The 22,986-nt window shown below is 37.5% G+C and overlaps 1 protein-coding gene across 12 annotated transcripts in view; it reads left to right on the forward strand.

Annotated features, from left to right (window-relative positions):
• The window catches only part of anks1b (ankyrin repeat and sterile alpha motif domain containing 1B), a 150,690-nt gene extending 131,941 nt beyond the window's left edge, over positions 1-18,749 (forward strand). For 2 of the 12 annotated variants that reach the window (XM_052578111.1, XM_052578171.1), the window contains 11 exons: positions 332-439; positions 3,514-3,699; positions 4,376-4,396; positions 4,594-4,719; positions 7,159-7,230; positions 8,341-8,427; positions 8,700-8,837; positions 10,079-10,246; positions 13,452-13,577; positions 16,261-16,352; positions 17,492-18,749. In XM_052578111.1, coding sequence (XP_052434071.1) covers positions 332-439; positions 3,514-3,699; positions 4,376-4,396; positions 4,594-4,719; positions 7,159-7,230; positions 8,341-8,427; positions 8,700-8,837; positions 10,079-10,246; positions 13,452-13,577; positions 16,261-16,352; positions 17,492-17,540 — 1,173 coding nt within the window. In that variant the 3' untranslated portion in view covers positions 17,541-18,749. Of the gene's footprint in view, positions 1-331; positions 440-3,513; positions 3,700-4,375; positions 4,397-4,593; positions 4,720-7,158; positions 7,231-8,340; positions 8,428-8,699; positions 8,838-10,078; positions 10,247-13,451; positions 13,578-16,260 lie in introns of all 12 variants that reach the window. The other 10 variants (XM_052578161.1, XM_052578197.1, XM_052578152.1 and 7 more) reach the window with 8 other exon arrangements.
• The last annotated feature ends 4,237 nt before the right edge of the window (positions 18,750-22,986 follow it).

The raw sequence follows: 22,986 nt of genomic DNA on the forward strand, positions 1-22,986 counted from the left end.
TCATTAAAATGTATTGTATGGACTTATGTTTGGACTTATTGAAGTTCATGAAAACATTCATTCGTTACTTTGTTACTTCTGTTATTATCATTATAACGTGCTGGAACAAATTACATTTTATTAAAGTTTATGACAAATATTGTATTTTAATTTAGAATACCTTCCACTGATAAATCCAGGAAGTTTAATTAACAAGCAAGTGAATCTTGTGTTGGCTTGAAACTTGAAGGTGGTGATAAAAATGAGTTTTCGCGCTGCCCCAAATTTCAGGACTAAACCCACAGGAATAAATGCACAGCATTCACTTTTCCTGTCTCTTTCTCTCTTTCAGGTTCTTAAGATTAATTTGATCGGCCACCGGAAAAGAATACTAGCATCACTTGGAGATCGACTGCACGAAGACCCTCCACAGAAACCACCACGGGCCATCTCTCTAAGGGTGAGTCCAAATCTTCCTCTTTCTCCAGCAAAAACCCCCCTCACATTATGTCTGTTATGTTGTCAGTCACCTAGCATCGATAAATGTAACGTTCATCCTAAATGTCACTCAGTATGCTGTATTCAGTAATTTATGTTTGTGTGCATGTTTATGTGTACGTTAAGACAGAGAAATGTTTTTGAGAGATCAGAAAATGTCATTTTCTATGCGATTTTGTCTTATCTTGAGAGCCATGGCATTCTTATGCCCTGAGCCGCTAGAGGGATTTGTCTTGATCTTCCAGGCTGGATCAGACAACTGCTCTCAAACTCTTTTCCAGGAGTCAAATCAATACAAAAGCCAGTCCAGAGCAACAGAAATCAGAGTTCCTTTGCGCCACAGCTTATATGCCTTCTTAGTCAAAAGACAAGGATAGTCTGATTCAATTCAATTCAATTCAAGTTTATTTGTATAGCGCTTTTTACAAAACAAATCGTTACAAAGCAACTTTACAGAAAATTATGTTTCTACAATATTTAATAGTAGCTAGTAGTTTGTGCACATTTGACAGGATTTTAGAAAAACTAAAAAATAATAATAATACAAGACGTAGTCAGCTAGACGATGAACTATCAATATTATTAATTAAGTTATTATATGATTAAGTCACACATTTAGGAATAATTGTTAGTTCTGTTTGTTCATTCAGGGTTAGCATCATCTGAGGTCCTCTGAGGGTCAGCATCATCTCTTCTCAGGTGTTCTGGAACCAGACTGGAGCTTGTGTAAATCCTAGTTACCACGGGATGTGAATCCCGTGGCAAAACATAGAACACATAGAAACAAAATACAGACATCATTAGCATAGCTGCTGATCCAACAAAGTAAAATTAGTTTAACCCAAGCTAATGAATAAAAATGCACCTTTGATCAGATGCAACTACACTCACAATTAAAAGGTACATTATTCGAATGCTTGGTGAAAGAGATGTGTTTTTAATCTAGATTTAAACAAAGAGAGTGTGTCTGAACCCCGAACATTATCAGGAAGGCTATTCCAGAGTTTGGGAGCCAAATGTGAGAAGGCTCTACCTCCTTTAGTGGACTTTGCTATCCTAGGAACTACCAAAAGTCCAGCGTTTTGTGACCTTAGGGTGCGTGATGGGTTGTAACGTGGTAGAAGGCTAGTTAGGTACGCTGGAGCTAAACCATTTAGGGCCTTATAGGTAAGTAATGATAATTTGTAACTGATGCGGAACTTAATAGGTAGCCAGTGCAGAGACTGTAAAATTGGGGTAATATGATCATATTTTCTTGACCTCGTAAGGACTCTCGCTGCTGCATTTTGGACGACCTGTAGCTTGTTTATTGAAGAAGCAGGACAACCACCTAGAAGTGCATTACAATAGTCCAGTCTAGAGGTCATGAATGCATGAACTAGCTTTTCTGCATCAGAAACAGATAACATGTTTCGTAGCTTGGCAATGTTTCTAAGATGGAAGAATGCAATTTTTGTAACATTGGAAATATGATTTTCAAAAGACAAATTGCTGTCTAATATAACACCCAGATTTCTGACTGTAGAGGAAGTTACAGTACATCCGTCTAGTTGCAGATTGTAATCTACAAGATTCTGTGTAGTGTTTTTTGGTCCAATAATTAATATCTCCGTCTTATCCGAATTTAATTGGAGAAAATTCTTTGTCATCCAATCTTTTACATTTTTAACACAGTCTGTTAGCTTAGATAATTGGGAAGTTTCATCTGGTCTCGTTGATATATATAGCTGAGTATCATCAGCATAACAGTGGAAGCTAATTCCGTATTTTCTAATAATATTACCAAGGGGCAACATGTATATTGAAAATAGAAGGGGACCTAGGACGGATCCTTGTGGCACTCCATATTTTACTGATGATAAATGAGATGACTCCCCATTTAAGTAAACAAAATGGTAGCGATCGGACAGGTAGGATCTAAACCATCTTAGAGCCTGCCCTTGAATACCTGTATAGTTTTGTAATCGATCTATGAGTATGTCATGATCTATGGTGTCGAACGCAGCACTAAGATCAAGTAAGACTAGAAATGAGATGCAGCCTTGGTCTGACGCAAGGAGCAGGTCATTTGTAATTTTAACAAGTGCGGTTTCTGTGCTATGGTGGGGCCTAAAACCTGACTGAAATTCTTCATACAGATCATTTTTATGCAGGAAGGTGCTCAATTGAGCAGACACAACTTTTTCTAAAATTTTAGACATAAATGGAAGATTTGAAATAGGCCTATAATTTGCCAGTACACTAGGATCTAGTTTTGGTTTCTTAATAAGAGGCTTGATAACCGCCAGCTTGAATGGTTTTGGGACGTGTCCTAAAGATAACGACGAGTTTATGATATTGAGAAGCGGTTCTTCGGCTACAGGTAACAGCTCTTTCAGTAATTTAGTGGGTACAGGATCTAATAAACATGTTGTTGGTTTAGATACAGTGATAAGTTTATTTAGCTCCTCCTGTCCTATGGTTGTAAAGCACTGCAGTTTATGTTTGGGTGCGATGGATGAAACTGAAGTGTTAGATGCTGTAGAATCTACATTCGCTATTGTATTTCTAATGTTATCTATTTTATCAGTGAAGAAATTCATAAAGTCATTACTATTTAACGTTGGTGGAATATTTGAATCAGGTGGCATCTGGTAATTTGTTAACTTAGCCACTGTGTTAAATAAAAACCTTGTTTTGGTTATTTTCAATGAGTTTGTGTATATGCTCTGCCCTAGCAGTTTTTAGGGCCTGTCTATAGCTGGACATACTGTTTTTCCATGCAATTCTAAAAACTTCTAAGTTAGTTTTTCTCCATTTGCGTTCAAGACTACGAGTTACTTTCTTGAGAGAGTGAGTATTACTGTTATACCACATCAGTACTGATGTGGAACAGTGGTTTGTACGACTAAAAAAAATATTCAAACACAAAGCAAAAACAGGCAGACCTCCAATAAGAAAATCCCTAGAGAAAGCTATCCGTTAGCATTCCCATTCATCTCAAAGGCAGTTTCTCTACTAACCACCCAAAACCTTTTCTTCATCGTCCTCCCACAGGAGCCCACTGGGAACCACACTCCTCCTCAGCTGTCCCCTTCTCTGAATCAGGCCTATCCCAACGCCGGCTCCCTGGACGTCCAGCATCTCATCATGCAGGCCGACGCCAGACGCAGACGCAACGATAACTACTTCGAGGATGTCCCACGCTCCAAACTCGAGAGACAGATGGCACAAGTCAGTATGGTGAGTTAGTGCACTTTTGTGGTTCATGCGCCTTTGTCTGGATGGTATCACTAATAAATCAGCATGGTGGTGTGTTAAACAATGATCTCTCATTGTGAGCTTATCAGTGATGTGTGTTTTGCAGAGATTGTGAATAGAATGAGTTCTCACACAAAACATAATGACAAAAGGGTACAAAAAGACCCCTTTTTTTTACCCTTTATCAGTTTTTCCTGCCCTGTGTCTCCATGTATCATTACAGAGGGAGAGAGATGAAAGAAAAAGAGTGAAAGACTGAGAAAATTGCTTTAGACTGAATACAAAAAGCTGAACAGAACTGCTTAGCAACTACAATGAAAAAAACTTGCAGAAACAAATTTCTCTGCTAGTAAATGTAATACAAATTACAAATAAACGGCAAGACACTTTGATTTAAATGTCAAAATTTAGTGGAAAACTGGAAAAGTATTTTCTTGTAAAGTTTACTCCAAAAAATGCTTTATTTTCAACTTCAAAAAACAGAAAACTATCTTAAAAAAATCTAGAAAGCTTCAGCAGATCATGGTACTAAAATGGTACTCTTTCTGACCAATGTCTGTCTATGCGCTTCATTGTACATTTCCATTGTGTTATTATTACATTTACACGACAACTTAATAAAAATGTGAATGTTTTTTCTTTGCGTTAATGCATACAGACGACAGCAGAGCCGATGACGGTATAGTTTGCTTTTTCAAGCCTATAAAACGTCTTTGTCAAGTAAATGAACGGCCAAAACACCTTAAATGTTTTCTATATTTAGTTCAAAACGGTGTTGTGTTAAAGCGATAAAGTATATTTAAAAAATAATAATAATACTATCAGCTTTTTTTATTTATGTTCTAATGTTTGTTTTTCCATTACCCTCCTTTTCAGCAAGGGGAATGGTGCGAGCCAATCACGTTAAGGCCTCCGAACGAGGCGACGTCATCTACGCCGGTGCAGTACTGGCAGCACCATCCTGAGAAGCTCATATTCCAGTCATGTGACTATGAAGCATATGTAAGTGTGGGTGTTAAAAGTGATCAATGATAAAGGTTTCTCAGATTTCCTTACAAAAACAACACCTAAAGGAACTGAAAAACACTTTAAATGCGAGCGTACAAAGAATTTTGATGCAGATTTGGCCTTGGTGAGCTCCTGTAGGCCATCAGATAGTGAAAGAGAAAAACCAACGTGAAAGCTAGTCCTTTAGTTTTTTTAGTGGTGAATAAATGGTGTTTTAACCTTAAATCAATACAGCTTTTTTCAGCTCTCTCTGGGCCCCAGCATCTCTAGTATTAGCTTACATAAACCAACTCTGTTTCCTAGCAACAGCCATTTAAATTTGATTGGCTAAGGCCATATCCACACGTACATGGGTATTTTTATAAACAGTTTTTCCTTCTGTTTAAAAAAAAAATCTCAGTCTACATGAAAACGCAAATGCATGCTATGAAGCTCTGTCAAGATCATGCCAAACCAACAGGTGGCGATATAATCTCAACTGTCATGTTAGCCAATCAAAAGCCTGAAAAAGTTATACGATAGATATAATAAGATAATGGCACAGGCTCCAACATCACCGTTTCGCTGTCTACGCGATAACACTACAGCCAGAGTTTTTGAAAATCTTCACCGTGGCAGGCGTTTTCAAAAATGTTCGGTTGTAGTGATCTGGTGCTGTGTTTGCGTGTGGACGAATGGCTGAACCGCGTAGAAAAAGCTGCAAGTTTTTTTGGCGTGTGGACAGGGCCTTATTCTGCTGGGCCAAAAACACTGATGGAGATAATTAACAGTCCATTCGTGTAAGTGTTACTGACCCACAGAGGTCAAAGTTCAAGGGTGTATTCGCAGTATTGATCTGTGAAGGAAAGGACAGATCTGTGGATCAATGCTTATCCCACTAGAAGTAAAATATGTTGCAAAGTCAATTGATATTACACTTAAACGATGATGTTCCTGACTCTCATGGCGCTTTAAGTCGCTTCACTGACAAAATGATAATAAATAAATAAAATATAGTTAAAATCATAGCAATATTAAAATATTACAAGAAAATGAAAATGTAATAAAAATTCAATTTTAAAATATATAGTATTTAAATCAAATTAAAATAAAATATTAAAATGAAAAATATAAATATAAAAAAAGGAAATGTAATAATAATGAAGAATCACAGATACAGAGAAACTGTGCATTTACATTAAACTACAAATGTGTGTGATTAATGGTCTAGAGAGATTTTGGAAATAGTGTGCAAGTTATTTTTGTGATTGAAAATGCGACGATAGCATTGGCTTGTATCGCCAATAAACATTTCAGGCTCATCTAGTCGTAAGATGATTGAGTTTTTTTTGGCTCTCAAGGTTGTCCTTGTCCAATACCCAGCAGTGCAGTGTAACACTTCACCAGATCATGGCACTAACGACGCTCTTTCCAAACAATCTCTTCCTACGCGCTTCATTGTACATTTCCATTTTATTATTGATTTAGCTGACAGTTGTACTCACAGGGACGCACGATCTGTGCACAACTACTGCTGGGAAAGAAATATTTTAATCAGGATTTTAGTACTCTTTTAAAATAAAAAGAGACATACTGTTACTTGACGTCACTCTCCAGTCCACCCTGAACATGTATTTATAAAAAATAAAAATTATAATAATTAAATAGTGAGGGCGACTTGTCGGGACCATGAGTACTTTAACATTTGACCGCCCACATTTATAATTGTTACTAATTTAACATGTAAAATAGGTTAGCCAATTATAAAATAACTCATTTCCATGTACAAGCTCTTGTAAAACTAAGTAGTTAAAATTTTGAATTATGAACTAGCTTTAGAGAAAACTCATGATTTATAAATAAAGATATAAATGTCTTAATATATTTTAAAACAACAAATACATAATAAATATAACTAAAACATTATTATTATTATTATTTAAAATCAGAATAACTTTATATAATAATATTAAAATGTAGAAATTAATATAGATTAGATTTTTTAATAATTAATGATAATAATAACGTTTTATAAGAGTGTCAAAATTTGATATAAGTTCTAAACTAGCTTTAGTGAAAGCTCATCATTCATAAAAAGAAAAGTCTAGTTTTTTAAATACATAATAGTATAAAATATTATTTTAAATAGTAATAATACATTTATATAAAATGTTATTTATAAAGTAAAATAATATTAGAATAAATAATAAAAGTTATATAATTTTACAAATTTCAATATTAATATTAAAATATTAAAAAGAATGCAACAATTACACACACACACACACACACACACACACACACATATATATATATATATATATATATATATATAAATGAATATGTATATATAATTCTAATTATCTGTTTTATTATTATTATTATATTATACATTTGCCATCACTACTGTATATGAATGTGTTTGTGGTTTCTGATTGTGTGTTTGTTCTGCAGTATCTGGGCTCTATATTGGTGAAGGAGTTACGCGGTACAGAGTCCACGCATGATGCCTGCGCAAAAATGAGGGTAAGAGTTGTGTCACCATGGCCACCACTTAACAGTCCGTCTAGTCATGCTCCTGCTGCCCTCAGGTCACTTTGACACACAGTCATTGAGAAAACAGGAAATGTCTCTGTTGCTAAGGCAGTGTGAAGGGAAATAATATTATGGCCAATTATGACTCTTCTCATAATCGTATAAATAGCCTACTTGCCACAGCATACGAATACACTGACTTCGCTTTACCTCAGAATACCTTCTCTTACCTCAACACCCCCCTGTTCTCATGAGATTGTTTAACACGGCAGGACAGTTCACCCACTCTCTTTTTGTATGCATGTAAAGCACCATCTGTTCTCCATCTCTCTCCTTTCTGCTCCCCGCTGCACGTTTCAATGAGGCGGAGAGAGTCTGAGACCTGCCGCCCCTTGCTTCTTCTCAAACACATTAATACATTAAGAGGATGTAAATTTAGTTCCTCCATCTCACACTGTTTGTTTTAACCTGAATAGGTACAGAACAGTAGATACCCACTGATGCATAGGAAACCACTGACAGAGAGAGCGCGAGCGAGAGAGAGGGGAAATGAGGTCCAGATGAATATAAATTGTATATTCCACTCTGACAACTGATATGACAGCGTAGGAAGATATGAAAATGAATTCTGATTCTCTGCAGTTCATCATCATCCTCGGCCGCATGTGATTTATGCCCCTTGCAGCCTGAGGTGGTCTTTCAGCCTGGTCTGGTTTGCTGGTGTAAGAGAGGTTTTGAGCACTTGACATGTTGTCTCCTGCTGACAGACCAACTAAACAGCAGCTTGACCGGACTGGGAGCCCAGCTAAAAGCACCTTTTTCCAGCATCTTTATATAATGTCACTAACTTTCAAACCCAATGAGGCCATAGTTTAAACAGTGCAGAATGTTATTTTGGCCCTTTTTGTTTGTCTCAGGAGATGGCACACTATCTGGGTTATTGCAGGGGACTGAATCACGTTACGTGTAAATAATTTAGTGTGTGTTTGAGTTTGTATTAAGCAGATCTCAGTCAGTGTGTGATGGGGCCTCATGAATGTTAATGTCGGAGACTGTAAGACTGTCTGCTGATCTCTCTCCTCCTCTCATCCTCTCTGTAAGAAGTCTACAGAACAGATGAAGAAGATTCCCACCATAGTACTGTCTGTCTCCTATAAGGGCGTCAAGTTTATCGATGCAACTAACAAGGTAATCATCGATTTAATCCTCATTTATATATAGATTGTAATCATAACTTTCATTTACCTTAATTTTTTTTTAATTAGGGCTGTAAGTCAAGAAAAATGCGGATGTATTACATGTAATTAAAGAAATCAAGACAAAGCATTGAATATATATATTACAAGTGCTGTTATAAGTCACATTGTATTGATAGTCCATGTTATAAATGTAGAATTAAAAAATATTAATGCTAAATAATAACCGATTTTCTTTTCTTTCTTTATTTCTCTGATGTTTAGAACATTATAGCAGAGCATGAGATCAGGAATATCTCGTGTGCCGCGCAGGACCCTGAAGATCTGTCCACATTCGCGTACATCACCAAGGACCTAAAATCCAGCCATCATTACTGCCACGTGTTTACAGCTTTTGATGTGGTTAGTAAAACATAAAAAATAAATTCACTTTTGAACTTCTGGATAAAGCGTAAATAAAAATGAGACCTACGTAAAAGCTCAGTTACAAATGCGCAGAGGTCTTGCAGTTGTGGCAAAGCACGTCTGAGGAACAAAACTGCATTTCATAAATGAAAATGAAACTATTATTCAAATATTAGTGATGTATTTAATTATTGCTTTAAGATTAGTATCCATTTAATCAATAATGTCAAATGAATGTGAAAAAATAGGCAAAACAATGAAAGTCACCTACTTTTACCTATCTTAATTATTTAAATGTATAGTGTGTATATATGTGTTTAACAGGCAGATTTTTAAGCCTATTTCATAAATTAACAGTATTTTGAAGCACAGTATAAAAAACTTAAATGAGATATTTGAAAAAGAACACGGTTACGATTAAAATAATATATTTTATTTGTGAACATGTTCAGCTGTTCTTTTTAATAGTTAACTATTTTTGAATTTTTTGAGATGTACTTTTTTCACCAACATGATTACTCACTAAAAACTCCCACAGACCATGTTTTCATGCCATTTCAAGTCTTATTTTGACGTAACAAAGTGGTCATGTCTAAATGGGAGTTGTTTACTTACTTTTTTTATGCATTATGTTGTTCATTCAGACTGTATCATGGGCACAGAACGTGGATGAATATAAGCGGCTGGATTTCTCACATGAATCAAAAATGGCCATATATGTGTGTTTCTGTGTGTGTGTGTCTATTGTTATAACTATTTTCTGTGATGAGATTATAAAAATGTTGAGTTAAATCACTTATTAGGTCTGATATGTCATGTTTTATAGCATATGTGCAGTTATTTTAAGTATACAATACACATTTTCTTAGCTTAAATGGCTGTAGTGGAATATTTTTAAAGAAAATGTTGCTTAAGTAAGCTTGATGTCTTCTGTGTTCCCGTCTGTCGCAGTAACACCACAGAGCTGTCTGTGCGTCAGCTAGTCACAACACATGAATAATTTATAATATGCTTAAAGCATGTTTTTAATCATTTAAAAATCACTAAGCACTGAAATTATGGAAGGAAAACTGTAAAATGGTGCCAAAGTAGTAGCACTAAAATTGAACTCAAATCTTAAAGGCGTTTTCATCTTTTTCTCAACTGATTTGTAGCAGCGTGGATCCCCCACAAGTGTAAACTGTAAGTTGATTTTTGAAAGTGGGTCTCTGATCATCTCTGTGTGTATTTTTACACAGAATCTGGCCTACGAGATTATCCTGACGTTGGGCCAGGCGTTTGAGGTGGCGTATCAGTTAGCCCTGCAGGCCAGAAAAAGCGGCCATGGGTCATCCACTCTGCCAGAGAGCTTCGACAGCAAACCCTCCAAACCTGTCCCTAAACCCCGTGTCAACATACGCAAGTCTGTGAGTCACTTTGCCCTTTGAGCACTAACACACGCACAAACATTGGCTCCAACCTCTAACCTCAGCCTGTCTCACCTCATCCATCTGTACATATGTACACCTGCCTGTTCATTAATCCCTGATCTGTGATCAGTGGTTTCTGATTTGTAGCTAATTATTCAAGTTCACACAGACTTTCTTTCTAAATCGTTTGATACTGTTTATGCATCAGTGAATGAAGCCAGCGACTAAACGATCAACTTCACATTGTTTCTCTTAGTAGCATAGCATGAAACAAATCTGTTATTTAAATTGTGATTTAAATAAAAATAACGCTCCCTTTATATTGTTCGGAGCAGTCACACATCGCAAGTATATCTGCACACTTGCCCAACTGCCGTTATAATGAATGACGCTGTTATGCTGAACAACGAAGCTCTTACTGTGTTCATGTCGATATTGTGTTTGCTGTTAGTTGTGGTGAAAGCATTTTGTGAGAGAAAACGCGTTGCAATGACGAGATCACTGCATTCTCGCGATAAACAGACTCAGTGCTCATCACTGCAGCCTTTCATGTGATGTGAAGAGATCGAAAAAATAATGCTATAATCAACACTTCCACGATTTATATAATTACTAAAATATTAACTAAAATTACAATGAAACCTGAAAATATCAAAATGAAAACTATTTCAAAATGTTAATAAAAACTAAAATAGTACCTCAATGATACAATAAAAAAATATAATGTCAATATTACATTTTTAACAACACCATGAACTTTAAATTGTTGTGTTGCAAAAGTTGGTTCACATCTTGAAATCGTATCATGTTTGTTACTTTATTAATGGCTGTCATTTAAAGTTTTTTTTCTTTTAGGCCTAACTAAAGTATGACTTTTATTGTTTTAGAGGGTGGTTTTCCTGTCAGTATTGTTATTTGATTAATATTTCCTGTTATATAAAGGCTTCCAGTGAATGACATTAGAAAAATGTGGTATCCAATCTGGCCCTCATCCCAAAATGAGTTTTATAATCAAAAACAGCACAGATGAACATTAACTTATACCTCGTTGTTTGATTTCAACATTCGCATGATTATCTTTTTAGGGACACGTGCCAATATTTAAAATCATTATTGAGAAATGTGTGTTTGGCAGTATTTAAAGAGATTTACTTCCCCTCAGTGAATATTTGTTTGAACGTGCACCAGCACGTCCCAGTCTGTCCTGAGGGACGGAGAGGTGAGTGTTTGATCTGTAAACGGCACACTCCATCTTCTCTCCCTTCAGTGCATTTAAGGATGAAAGAGATTGATGAAGGCCGTTTACATACAGCTCCAGCAAGTTGCTTCCTCCAGGGCAGCCTTCCTCTCCATCTGCCCTCGTCCCAGTGCCCCTAGAGCGGGCACAGTGCCTCCCTTCCCCCCTGCCACCAATAGGGATATTTCCACTTTCTGGAAGAGGGCCAGAATCATAAAAATAAAACACACCCTGCCTGTTGGAGTTGAATTACGTGCAGGACAGAAATGACGGATGCCTGGTTGAAAATAAACAGTTGCATTAATGAGTCTAGCTTGCAGGAATGTCCCTCCTTTTATGAGAAGCTTCACTGTCCGTTTTAAAGGCCACATAAAATGTGCGTCTTGTGTTAAAATGCGTTATTAAAGTATGTCTGCATACAAATACTGGGGCAGTGTGCCACTTCAAGTGGAACTGTGGTGTAGTGGAGATGTTGCTCAAATGGGCTTTGTAGGTTCAAATTTGGCTCGCGTTCTCCAATTCTGTTCTCTGTCTCTCTTGCACCATGTAATCCTATTCAAATAAGAGTTTTGCTGTAAAAACTCAATTATTTAGCAAATGTCCTACTGTGCTTTGGAAAAAAATCACGTCCCAAATAAGAATAGACAGAGGTATATAGTTTTTTTAGTTATATAGTTATTTATTTTGGCTCTTCTGAATTCTGTAACTAAAACAACTTTTTGGGTAAAACAGTCATTTGTGTTATTGTTGTAATATTATAAATAATATCTAAAAATGTTATATGTAACATGACCTTATTATATGTAGAAAGCTCAATCACATCACAGTCAAGCACATGACTTTCCATAACGCCCACATCCGGAATATACACACTCTGAGCTTAGTAATGTCCCATGTGAATCAGTACAGGAAATCACAGGCGTCCTGTATTCATAATTATAACTCAAAGGTCTTTTTGAATACTAATCCCATCTGAACAGTGCTTATGTGACAATTTATGTAAGAATGGATTTATGAATGATTCACCCATTTGTTCTGCTGGTTTTTTCGTGAATAAGCTCCACTGTTGGTCTGAGAGTGTGTGTGTGTGTGTGCTGTTACTCTGAACACTAACAGCATCCTCTGTGGCTGTGTGTGGTATACTCGGATATTGATTTTCCCTTGTGTAGGAGAAATCGTTCATTATGTTGAGGTACCTCTTCTCCATATGGACACGATACGCTGTGTTGCTCCATTAGAACCGATTCCTTCTCTCTTTTCTTCACCCTGTTCTGTTAATTTCCGTGTGTGTCCACTCCTGCGTTTGAATGCATTTGGGTGATTCTTTAATAATTAATGACATTTTTACTATTACAAATGCAGAATGTCTTTACGACCACATCAAAAGGGAGACATTTTTAGACGCCTCAGCGTCAGGTGCTGTATCATTTCTCATTAATGTGCTAAAGAAACTACATGCATGCGGAGTCATAGTTAAGTCGTCAGTTAAGTCATGAAGTTACCAAAAAAGGCAAATTAAAGCTGCCTTAAAAGCATGCATGCAAGAATTTGTTATATATGAGTCAGATTTAAGAACGTCTCTGAAATGCAGTAGTTTTCAAAAATGTCCTGGTCTGGATCACCCCAGCACTGTCTCCCTAATTTAACACACACGATTCAACTTGTCAGCTCATTAGTCGAGACTTTAAGACCTGAAGTGGTTTCTGAAAAGGTAAAGAGTTATGAGAAAATATTTAGTCTAGAAGTCTGGATTTGGGGACAGGCCCGAAATAGTGAGATTCGTAGTTGTCTTTAACAAGCTGAAGGAAAAGTTAAGAAACAACATCTTAAAGAAACAAAAGCTGTTTTGATCTGTCATCTTTAAAGATACAAATCCTCTAATTAAAGAATCACCCATATACGTGCATGTCTATGTGTGAACCTTCCCAAGCTTTGACCTCTGTGACCTCTTTGTTCCGCCTCTAGGTCATGTCCCCCTCTAGCCGCTGGTCCCTGGGACATATTTTCACCCCGCATCGACCTCCTCTTCATCCTTCTCCTCTTCCTCCTACCTCACGACTCCTCCATCATCCAAACAAAGTTCAATTTCAGGTCTTCTGACGTTTTCTTTTCCCCCTTTTTTATTTTTAGGGCTGTCGGTTATGTACAAATTTTAATAATTATTTATGTATTATTTAATTGATTTTATGCACTAAATTTGTTAAATTGACAGCCCTAATGTTTTAACTTATTTTGTCATTTTTCTTGGTCTTTTTATTTTCCGCTTAATTATTAAAAGGAAAATTCCAGGTTAGAGAAATGTATAGAAAATGATTTTAACTTGTCACTTAGTTTGTCTTTTTGGTGTTTTTTCTTATTTTATTTTTTTACCAGCCAAGTGATGTTAAAAAAAGATAGTTCGTGGTAATCAACACAACCTCACAGATGCTGATGATAGAGCTTTTCTCTACGATAGAGCTTTTCTGTCATCCAGAATATTCCTAAACTTTTTGTTTATTCAGTTTGCACTGTTTGTTTGATTCATTTCTTTTTCATCTGAATCCTCCTTTCCTGTCGTCCTGAAATGGTCTGTCCATCCAGAACATCAGCTGACTAAACGCGGATAGAACTACTTCAAGATTTCTTATCCGAGACACCAACTCACCATTCCCTGAGCTGTGTTATCAAACCATTAAGCTCCTTTTCAGGTCAATGCCTCATATTAGAGATTTATTGCATAAGATTAGCGTCTGTTTCCTTTTTTAAAGCATTTGGATATGAAGAAGAATGAAGTTGGTGTGGGAGTGTGTGTTTGAGAGCAGTCAGAGGTAGCCAGGCAGAGCGAGGATTATGTTATTTAATATTCATGCAGCTGCATATGGAAAAACCTGATAAAGAACTCAAGACAAGGCAACAGCAGATGTAAACGAACCTGAGTTTGTGCGATTCACATTTCCGAGCCATGTATAGCTCAGCTTTATGTGGAGCAAGGCTGAGCTGCCGTGGCAACAACGAACGGTGTTTTGATTGGTTGATAAAGATGTACTAGTCGTAGGGTAGTTTTGACCACAGCAGAACTGCAAAATGGATATCACTGATACTTAATATAACAGATGAATTTGACATTAGTGGTTTAAAAAATAATAATAATGTAATGTGGAGTTAATTAACTTTCTTTCATGTGGTCATACTAGACTTACAACTAGGGGTTAAGTGTCTTGCTCAGGGACACAGTGGATTCGAACCCAGGTCTCTCACATCAAAGGCATGCGTCTTATCCACTGCGCCGACTCAGAACACATACATAGCAACTCGGGGTTAAGTATCATTGGTGTCTCACAGTGGATTCGAACCCAGGTCTCTCACATCAAAGGCATGCGTCTTGTCCACTGCGCCGACTCAGAACACATACATAGCAACTCAGGGTTAAGTATCATTGGTGTCTCACAGTGGATTCGAACCCAGGTCTCTCACATCAAAGGCATGCGTCTTATCCACTGCGCCGACCCAGAACACATACATAGCAACTAGGGGTTAAGTGTCTTGCTCAGGGACACAGTGGATTCGAACCCAGGTCTCTCACATCAAAGGCATGCGTCTTATCCACTGTGCCAACACACACACAACACACACACACACACACAACACACACACACACACACAACACACACACACACACACACAACACACACACACACACACAACACACACAACACACACACACACACACAACACACACACACACACACAACACACACACACACACACAACACACACACACACACACAACACACACACACACACACAACACACAACACACACAACACACACAACACACACAACACACACAACACACACGCACCAGGTTGAGTGTCTTGCTCAGGGACCGTGGGGCACGAACCCACGACCCTGCGATTAAGAGTCTCATGTCTCATGCTCTACCGACTGAGCTAGCCGGGTGGCGGTGACTTAAGCATCTAAATGACTTCAGATTCTTTAATATGAGTTACAAAAATAAAAGGCATGTGTCTAGAATTAATAATAATAATAATTTGTTGTTTGGTATATTTTATTATTATTGGTATTTTAAATATTTTTTTTATTATCACTTTTACATAATTAGTACACATAGCAACTAGGGGTTAAGTGTCTTGCTCAGGGACACATTGGTGTCTCACAGTGGATTCGAACCCATGTCTCTCACATCAAGGGCATGTGTCTTATCCACTGCGCCAACACCAACCTCAGGAACACAGTGGATTCTTTTTTCCATGTTTTAAACACATAAATAAGTTTATGTATGGACATGTATTAATAGTGAAGAAATATGAGTAAGAGAATATGATATCATAAATACATATTAGAATTAATAATAATAATAATTTGTTGTTTGGTATATTTTATTATTATACATATTTTTAATATTGTATTATTTATTATTATTACTTTTACATAATTTATTAATGTCAATTTCTGATAAGTTCTACATTTAAATTCATTTTCTGTATTTTCAATGAATATGAATTAACCATCAACCTATAAATGATTGACTGTTGTTAAATTAATAATGTTAATTAAAACTTGTAATCAAATTTCACCCATGTTTGATTTTATCTAGGAAGTCAATTTGGGACATATCCTGTTGTCTGAATTCTTTTTGCTTATGTCACAAAAACTTAATAAAAAAAAAAAAAGGAATAAAGGGAATGCAAGATCTAGCATGACCGCCTTTAACCCCTTAAATTACTAGCTCATTCTGACACACTCTTGTCGTTTTCCCCTGTGTGCACTCCAGATGGAGCAGCCCTCAATGGATCAAAAGGGTCATGCCAATGTCCCCTGGATAGTCGAGCCAGGACAGGAAGCCAAAAGAGGAGCCAACACCAAGTATGAGACCACTATTTTCTAATATACACCCAAAATGCTGTCCACTCCTGTGTGTGTGCCTTACAGAGAGAGCCCTCTAGAGGCCCCCCATGGAGCCACGGGCCCAGTGACCTGTGACAAGCCCGCGTCTCTCCGCACGGCCAAGCCCGCCCGTTTACCGTGGCTTCTGCATGATGACGCTGCCGCTGTCTTTTCTCTCCTTCAATCTTTTGCCCCACTTTTTTTTCCTCTCTCTCTCTCTATCCTTTGATATCACTCGCTCCCCCCACCTCTCTGGCCGCAGCACGATACGGGAAGGTCCCGCTCAGCCCTCAGGGCCGCCATGCTGCCGATCCTCCTCCAAAACACACCCAAAAAAGTGTTGCAAGCGATTGTTTTTCATTCAGTTTTTCCCTCTCTCCTCTTTTGATTTCTCCTTCCCTCCGTTCCTCACTATTCTTTCCTCGGCTTCTTCAGGAAGCACCTCTCCAGCCTTTTCCCACCGCCCCCCTCGACTGCTTGAATGACAACTTAAAACCATAATGCTGCTACAAGCCTTATAAACACACATGCTGTCGGGATTTGCTTTCTTTGTTTCTTTCTGACTAGACAGCATAGGGTTAGCAAGGCGGGAGGGAAATGGAGATATTTTTGCGAGGTGGGGCATCTGAAACGGCTGGAATAGAACGGAGATTGGACTTCACACGAAGGACATTTTGCTTGTGTTGTTTCTTTCGTCTAGTAGCAAAGTTTGAATTTTTAGAGAGAAAGGAAAAAAATTAAGTAACTAATTTAAATTAAGTAACTTATTTTGGGGGAGTTTTTTTTTTTTTTTTTTTTACAGCACACAAGTTACGAGCTTGTTTAGTCAGTCTTAGCATAAAACAAATTTGTGGATGCAGAAGTTTGTCAGATAGAATTTAACAAGACACCCGCCAAAAATTGTTTCGCAAATTGCGTGTAATCCTTGCTTTCCGATGAAAAATTTTCCGTCGTATTCTCTTTCTTTCCCTTTTTTTGCTTTTGCCTATGAACAAAAACCCGAGCCAGTCCTGAGACATGCAGTGTAGTTGATGGAAAGCATGCAGTCCATGTGAACTGGAGAAGGGGGGGCTTTTTTTGATGGACACTTTGGATAAGTGATGTGATTTCATTCACAGGGCAATGGCGGACGCCCATGTCTATTACAGTGGAATTCAGAGAATGTAGCCTGCCCCTAACATGGACCCTCACTCTCACATGCATTGCAAAAACGGACCACATATACGGATCCTAAAAGCACGTGTAAGGATTCGCACAAGGACTTTTTCGCCTGGGACTTGGTGTACACATACAAGGACTGCCGACGTGGACCCATGGCCTTTTAACGAAACACTAGCATGCACTTGCGCACACACACTGCATAAAAAAAATCATTAAAAAAACAACAACAACAGGAGGAGACTGGAATTCGAATGTACACTTTTCAAGAGGCAGCGATTCAAGTTGCGTTCCGAAGGATGGCCGCCGACACAGAAATTTATTGCGCGAGAGACGGACTGGGGAAGGACTGTCCCTATGGCGACTCGAAAACACTACACATACTTTTCCCCCCAATATCTAGTCCAAAATACCATGGCATGTCTGGGATAAAAAAGGACTTTTCTGTATTTTTTTCTTTTCTGTTTTCTTTGTTTTTTTTCTTCCTTTCTTTAATCATTTGTTTGTGGTTATTGATCAAAAATATGAATATGCACAATGTGAATGGACTCATTGCACTGGACCACCACGAAATGGATGTGTCTCGTGCCAAAATCACTATGGAACCATTGTTGACGTAATTGGCAATGCCACGCAGATTAATATTCATATATTGGCTAGACATTTTACTATTTAATAGAGAACTATATTACCATTACTGGAATATTTACAATTATTATTCTTATTGTGCAATTCCCGTCTGATGTCGTCTTAACGTAATATTATTTTTATATGACGCATCAAGCTCGAATAAGCAGCCATCCGTGAAAACAAAAAACAAAAATATTATATTACTACGGAGGAACTGAATGTGCGGATGGCAACAGATATCTTATTTTCACTCATTGTCACTGTAGAATTTTGCCACAGTTCTGTAAATAAATATTTTGTTCAATCATTGTTCATATATGTAATTAAAAACCAAAAAAACAAAGAAAAAAACATGTATTAAGAATGATTAAAAATAAATTGGACTGGTAAACAAGGTACCAAATTTCACAGGTCAAAGTGCAACACATTAAAAGAAAACAACAGTATAAACAAGGGGTGGATTTGTGACATCATTGCTAACTGACATGTGTAGATAGGCTTGGGCTTCCAGCACACAGATTTTGTAAGTTTGGTCTTTATTTATATTCTTGCAAAGCACACGGAATAAATCCAGATTGTAGAACCATTGTCTGTTCCGTGAAACGTGTTCCTTTCTTCCATTCTGTTGAGCTACTGTTTATAGTGTGGTTTTACGTGTGGAGTTAAGCATACTCTGGATATTGGCAGCCTGTCTTAATAGAAGATTCAATACAGAGCCTCTAGTTGATTTTGGTTATAAAATTGAATGGTGTATAAAAAATCATATCTATCTATCTATATATCTAATCACCCATGTAATATTCTATCTATCCATCATTCTACCTAATTGACTATCTGTCTGTTTCTTTCTATCTGTATATCGTTCTGCGTTCTATGTATGTAGCTGTTGTTCTGTAGCTCTGGTTCGTGTTGTGTATTTCTCTATGTATTTACAGGGAGCTGCAACAAATTACGATTCACTAAAGCCAGAGATCGTGTTAAAAGATGTGTTGTGATAAGGACGTGAGCGTGCGTTTCAGGATAATATCTCCCTCAGGCGAGGTGACATACGGTTCACTTCTCGTGCACTCTGTTTCCATGGAGCTCGTTTCCTCCTGCACATTCTTAACGCTTCTCGGTTATGTTCCAGTAACAGATCGAGAGAAAAACTACGCAGCCAGTTTTAGGCAAACGACTAGGAACAACCACTGACTACCCAAAGAACGGCAACACTCACCGAACACAACAACCTAAATCACTTAAAAGCTGATTGTTAGGTTGATGGATTAGTTATTTCACATATTTTATAAACCTTTAATAAAACAATGCTTGAGTTTGTAAAGCGTTTCTATGAGATGTGCATCCAACAGACATTTACAGCCTTGATTTCACCTGCAGCGTGTTTTATTCCCCAATCTGTAAACCGTTTACAGCATCTTTTTGTCAGAGCCTTATAAATCAGACCCTATGTTCATGAGGTGAGACGATCTGACTGCTGTAACCTTTTATCAAATAACTTACGTTTATGTTCTCACAACAAAGATAGAATGAGAGATAATATAACTGTAGTCTTATGTCCCAGATGGTGAGTATCCCAAAGACTTTGATTAAATTAAGCATCAGGGGATAACCATTTATGTAATTATCATACAGATCAAATAATTAACACTTACAGAATGTGCCAAATAGATTTCTGCCGCGATATCAAAATAAAGGAGGCTTTGCGATCGTACAACCAGTTCAGTCACGCCGATATAAAAAGAACAGAGAGATGCGAGAACTGGGCCAGTGCTTTAGGAACACACAAAATCAAACTGCGGGGAGCAGAACAGCCCTCACCTAGCATTAATCATCTCTGACGAAAAGAACAAAGTGTGCTTACCTAAAGATGTCAGCGAATATTGACGTTTAAGATCATTTCAGATTAAAGCTACATTGAAAGCTACCATCGCCTCACTACTGCCCTGATCTAACATGTATTTCTTCAAAAAGGTGTAAGGTGGTTGTTAAGTTTAGGTATGGGTTAGGATTAGGGATCTAAAATAAGGTTGTGCAGAATCAGGCATTAATATGTGCTTTATAAGTATTTATAAACAGCCAATATGCTAGTTATATGCATGGTAATAAGCAACTAGTTAATTGGTCTCTAAAGTATTGCCAAAGTTTGTGACTAGAAATGCTATATAAGGATTTTAGGTTGTCCTTATCTTTTATGAATGTCACTTCACTTAACTTGTTAGCGGCTTAAATTCCAATTTAATGTAATTTTTTTTCTTTTTTTGCAAATAATTAAATTTATTTAGCATTTAATCATTCACAATATGACCAAGAATACATAGTAAGACTTGAAGTTAGATTTAGATGAAGAATTTAGAAGTTTTAGAAGTTAGGAGGTACGTCTATGTATAAAACAAAGAACATGTAATTGTGAGGTAAGTTATGAGCTACTTGTGAAACACTAAGATAATATGTACTGTAATGTCAGCCAATCTAAGTTTTATCATTTTAATGCATTTCCTTACTAGAAACACTGTCTGTTATGGTGCGACTGTGCTTAAGCCTGAAGATGCTTCAAAAGAATGCTGAAGTTTAGTTGCATCTCTAATTAAACGCTCCTGAAGCAGGTAATCAAACATAGATCCATTACAGCAGGAACAAAATTGCAATATACAAGAGCAGGATTGAGCACCCTTGAGCTACAACATCCCATGTTAGAGCAGGCCCAATTGACAGTCTTGGAACTAGTGCTGTGTACTTTGTGATTTCATTGTAATAGGAACTTTTAGCAAAGGGTTTAACAGTTATTGCCAGTTAAATACCATTATGGTATAAAGGATAAGTTTGAAGAATTTCAACATACTTTGTATTATTGCAATGTTTGTTGGTAGAATGTAAATTAACGAACCATACTATTTCTCTATTAATTGCACCCAGATATCCACATATTTGGTCAACAAAAGTTCACCCATCACCAACAAAACATGCCATTTTTTGTCATCACCTGCAAGACTTTTGATGACAACAAGGCTTTTGTGTAAAAAAAATGAGCAGAATGTCAGGGCATATCATAGAAAAAAAAAAAAAAACAGTAATAAATTAAAATTAGCTTTTAAACATGCATTTTGATGCTCGTTTGAGCTCTAAGAAACATTTCTGACTCAGGTTTAAATTGTGTGTGTAGTATTTGTAGCTTGTTTTTAAAACAATTGCTTATGCACGCACACACCATATAGCCCTGTCCTCGCAAACGCAAACATGAATCCCACAGTTCCCTCGACCTAATGTTACTTGTTACCTTTAAAAACATCGTCGTGCACCCAAAGTTCAGATGCAAAGATGCTGCGTCAAATTCATCAAGTACCTTCGACTCCACTGTTTGAGGTGAGACGAAAGGACATTTTTGGGAGGATGCCTATCATCCTAAAGCCAGCTGCCATGGCAACACTGGCCACAAGCCCATTTTAGGGCTTCACCTTCCCTGCAGTCAATGACGGGAGAGGCGAAAGAGAAATTACACCTGCTGAAGATCCACATTCATCTGTCAATGACGCCAGATGCATTTCGGGAGGGGGCAAAGTTTTAGCTTTAGCTCCCACCCAGGGTGAAGCATAAGAAGCAATCCACCATGTCCTTGTGAAGGTTGATGTTTTCTTACAGACTGTAAGCTGTAAGAACTGTAAGACTGCGTGCAAAACAGTAAATGTGGTTATGTCGCCAAGTTTCCATTTTGTTACACCATATTTGCATTGAAAAAAGGACATCCAATCCTGGGAACCAAAGGAAATCTTCCAAAGTGGTATGGAGACTGTTACTATCAGTGTAAGGATGAAACATATTTAGGCCAAGTCCTCAAACGTTTCGCTGTCAGACTACATTGCGCTCCAGAGCACTAGTTGGTCACTCACAAGAAAAGTGTGTTTTCCTGACTCGACACATTTGGTGGACAAAGACAAAGGCAGCCTGGAGTGTGAAGAGGCCTTTATATATACACGCTTACACGAACAAGCTCAGAACAACAAAGGTCAGCTGATGAACGCCCCATCATCCTGCATCAGAAGATTCCAGGGCAGAGACTTTTCTAACCCCAAATTCAGCCTTTAAGACGTAATCACTGTACAGCTAACATCATAGGAATAAAGTTAAGCTTAGACCAGGGGTGTCCAATACAGCTCCTGGAGGGCCACTTTCCCGCAGACTTTAGCTCCAAGGAGACTGCCTGGTAGTTATCCCAAAGACTGTGGCTGTCAAAATATTTTCAAGGTAGGATACTCGTTTTGAATAAGCAATTACTTTGCAACTGTTTGTTTTTGTCCTTGAAAAAATATGTTGCATATAGTATGAATGTGTGTAGTACGGATGTAATTTGGATGTACTACATTTGTCACATTGCCATTTGTCATTTGACCTGTACCAGCGTCAGTTTCGTTGCTTCACTGCCATTCACAACTCATCTCCTGTGACTTCACGGGATAGTAAAATCAGCTAACTTCAGAATCTCGCTGGAAGTAGCAAATCAACTGGGATTTTTACCCTGCCTTAATGTTTTCTAAATACTGTGAATGCTTTTCACATGCTGTTTGGCTTCCTATATAGTAGGGAAGTATCGGAGTTTGGGAACAGTCCTCGATTAACTGGTTGTGCTGTGTTTGAATAGATGTGGAGTTAAAGTTGCCTGGAAAGTAGGCTTAAGGTGTAGTCACATGAAATAGAGTCATTCCAATAGGAATCTAGTGTTGCGTGGAAGTTCAGTTAAGTGTTTATACTATGTGTAGCACAGTTAAAGCATTTTGCACTGTAGTTTAATGGAAGAATTGTGTGTGGGGGGGGGGGTTGTCATACAATTATG

Source organism: Carassius gibelio, chromosome A4 (assembly GCF_023724105.1).
Source record: "Carassius gibelio isolate Cgi1373 ecotype wild population from Czech Republic chromosome A4, carGib1.2-hapl.c, whole genome shotgun sequence".
In the NCBI taxonomy this organism is placed as follows: Eukaryota; Metazoa; Chordata; class Actinopteri; order Cypriniformes; family Cyprinidae; genus Carassius; species Carassius gibelio.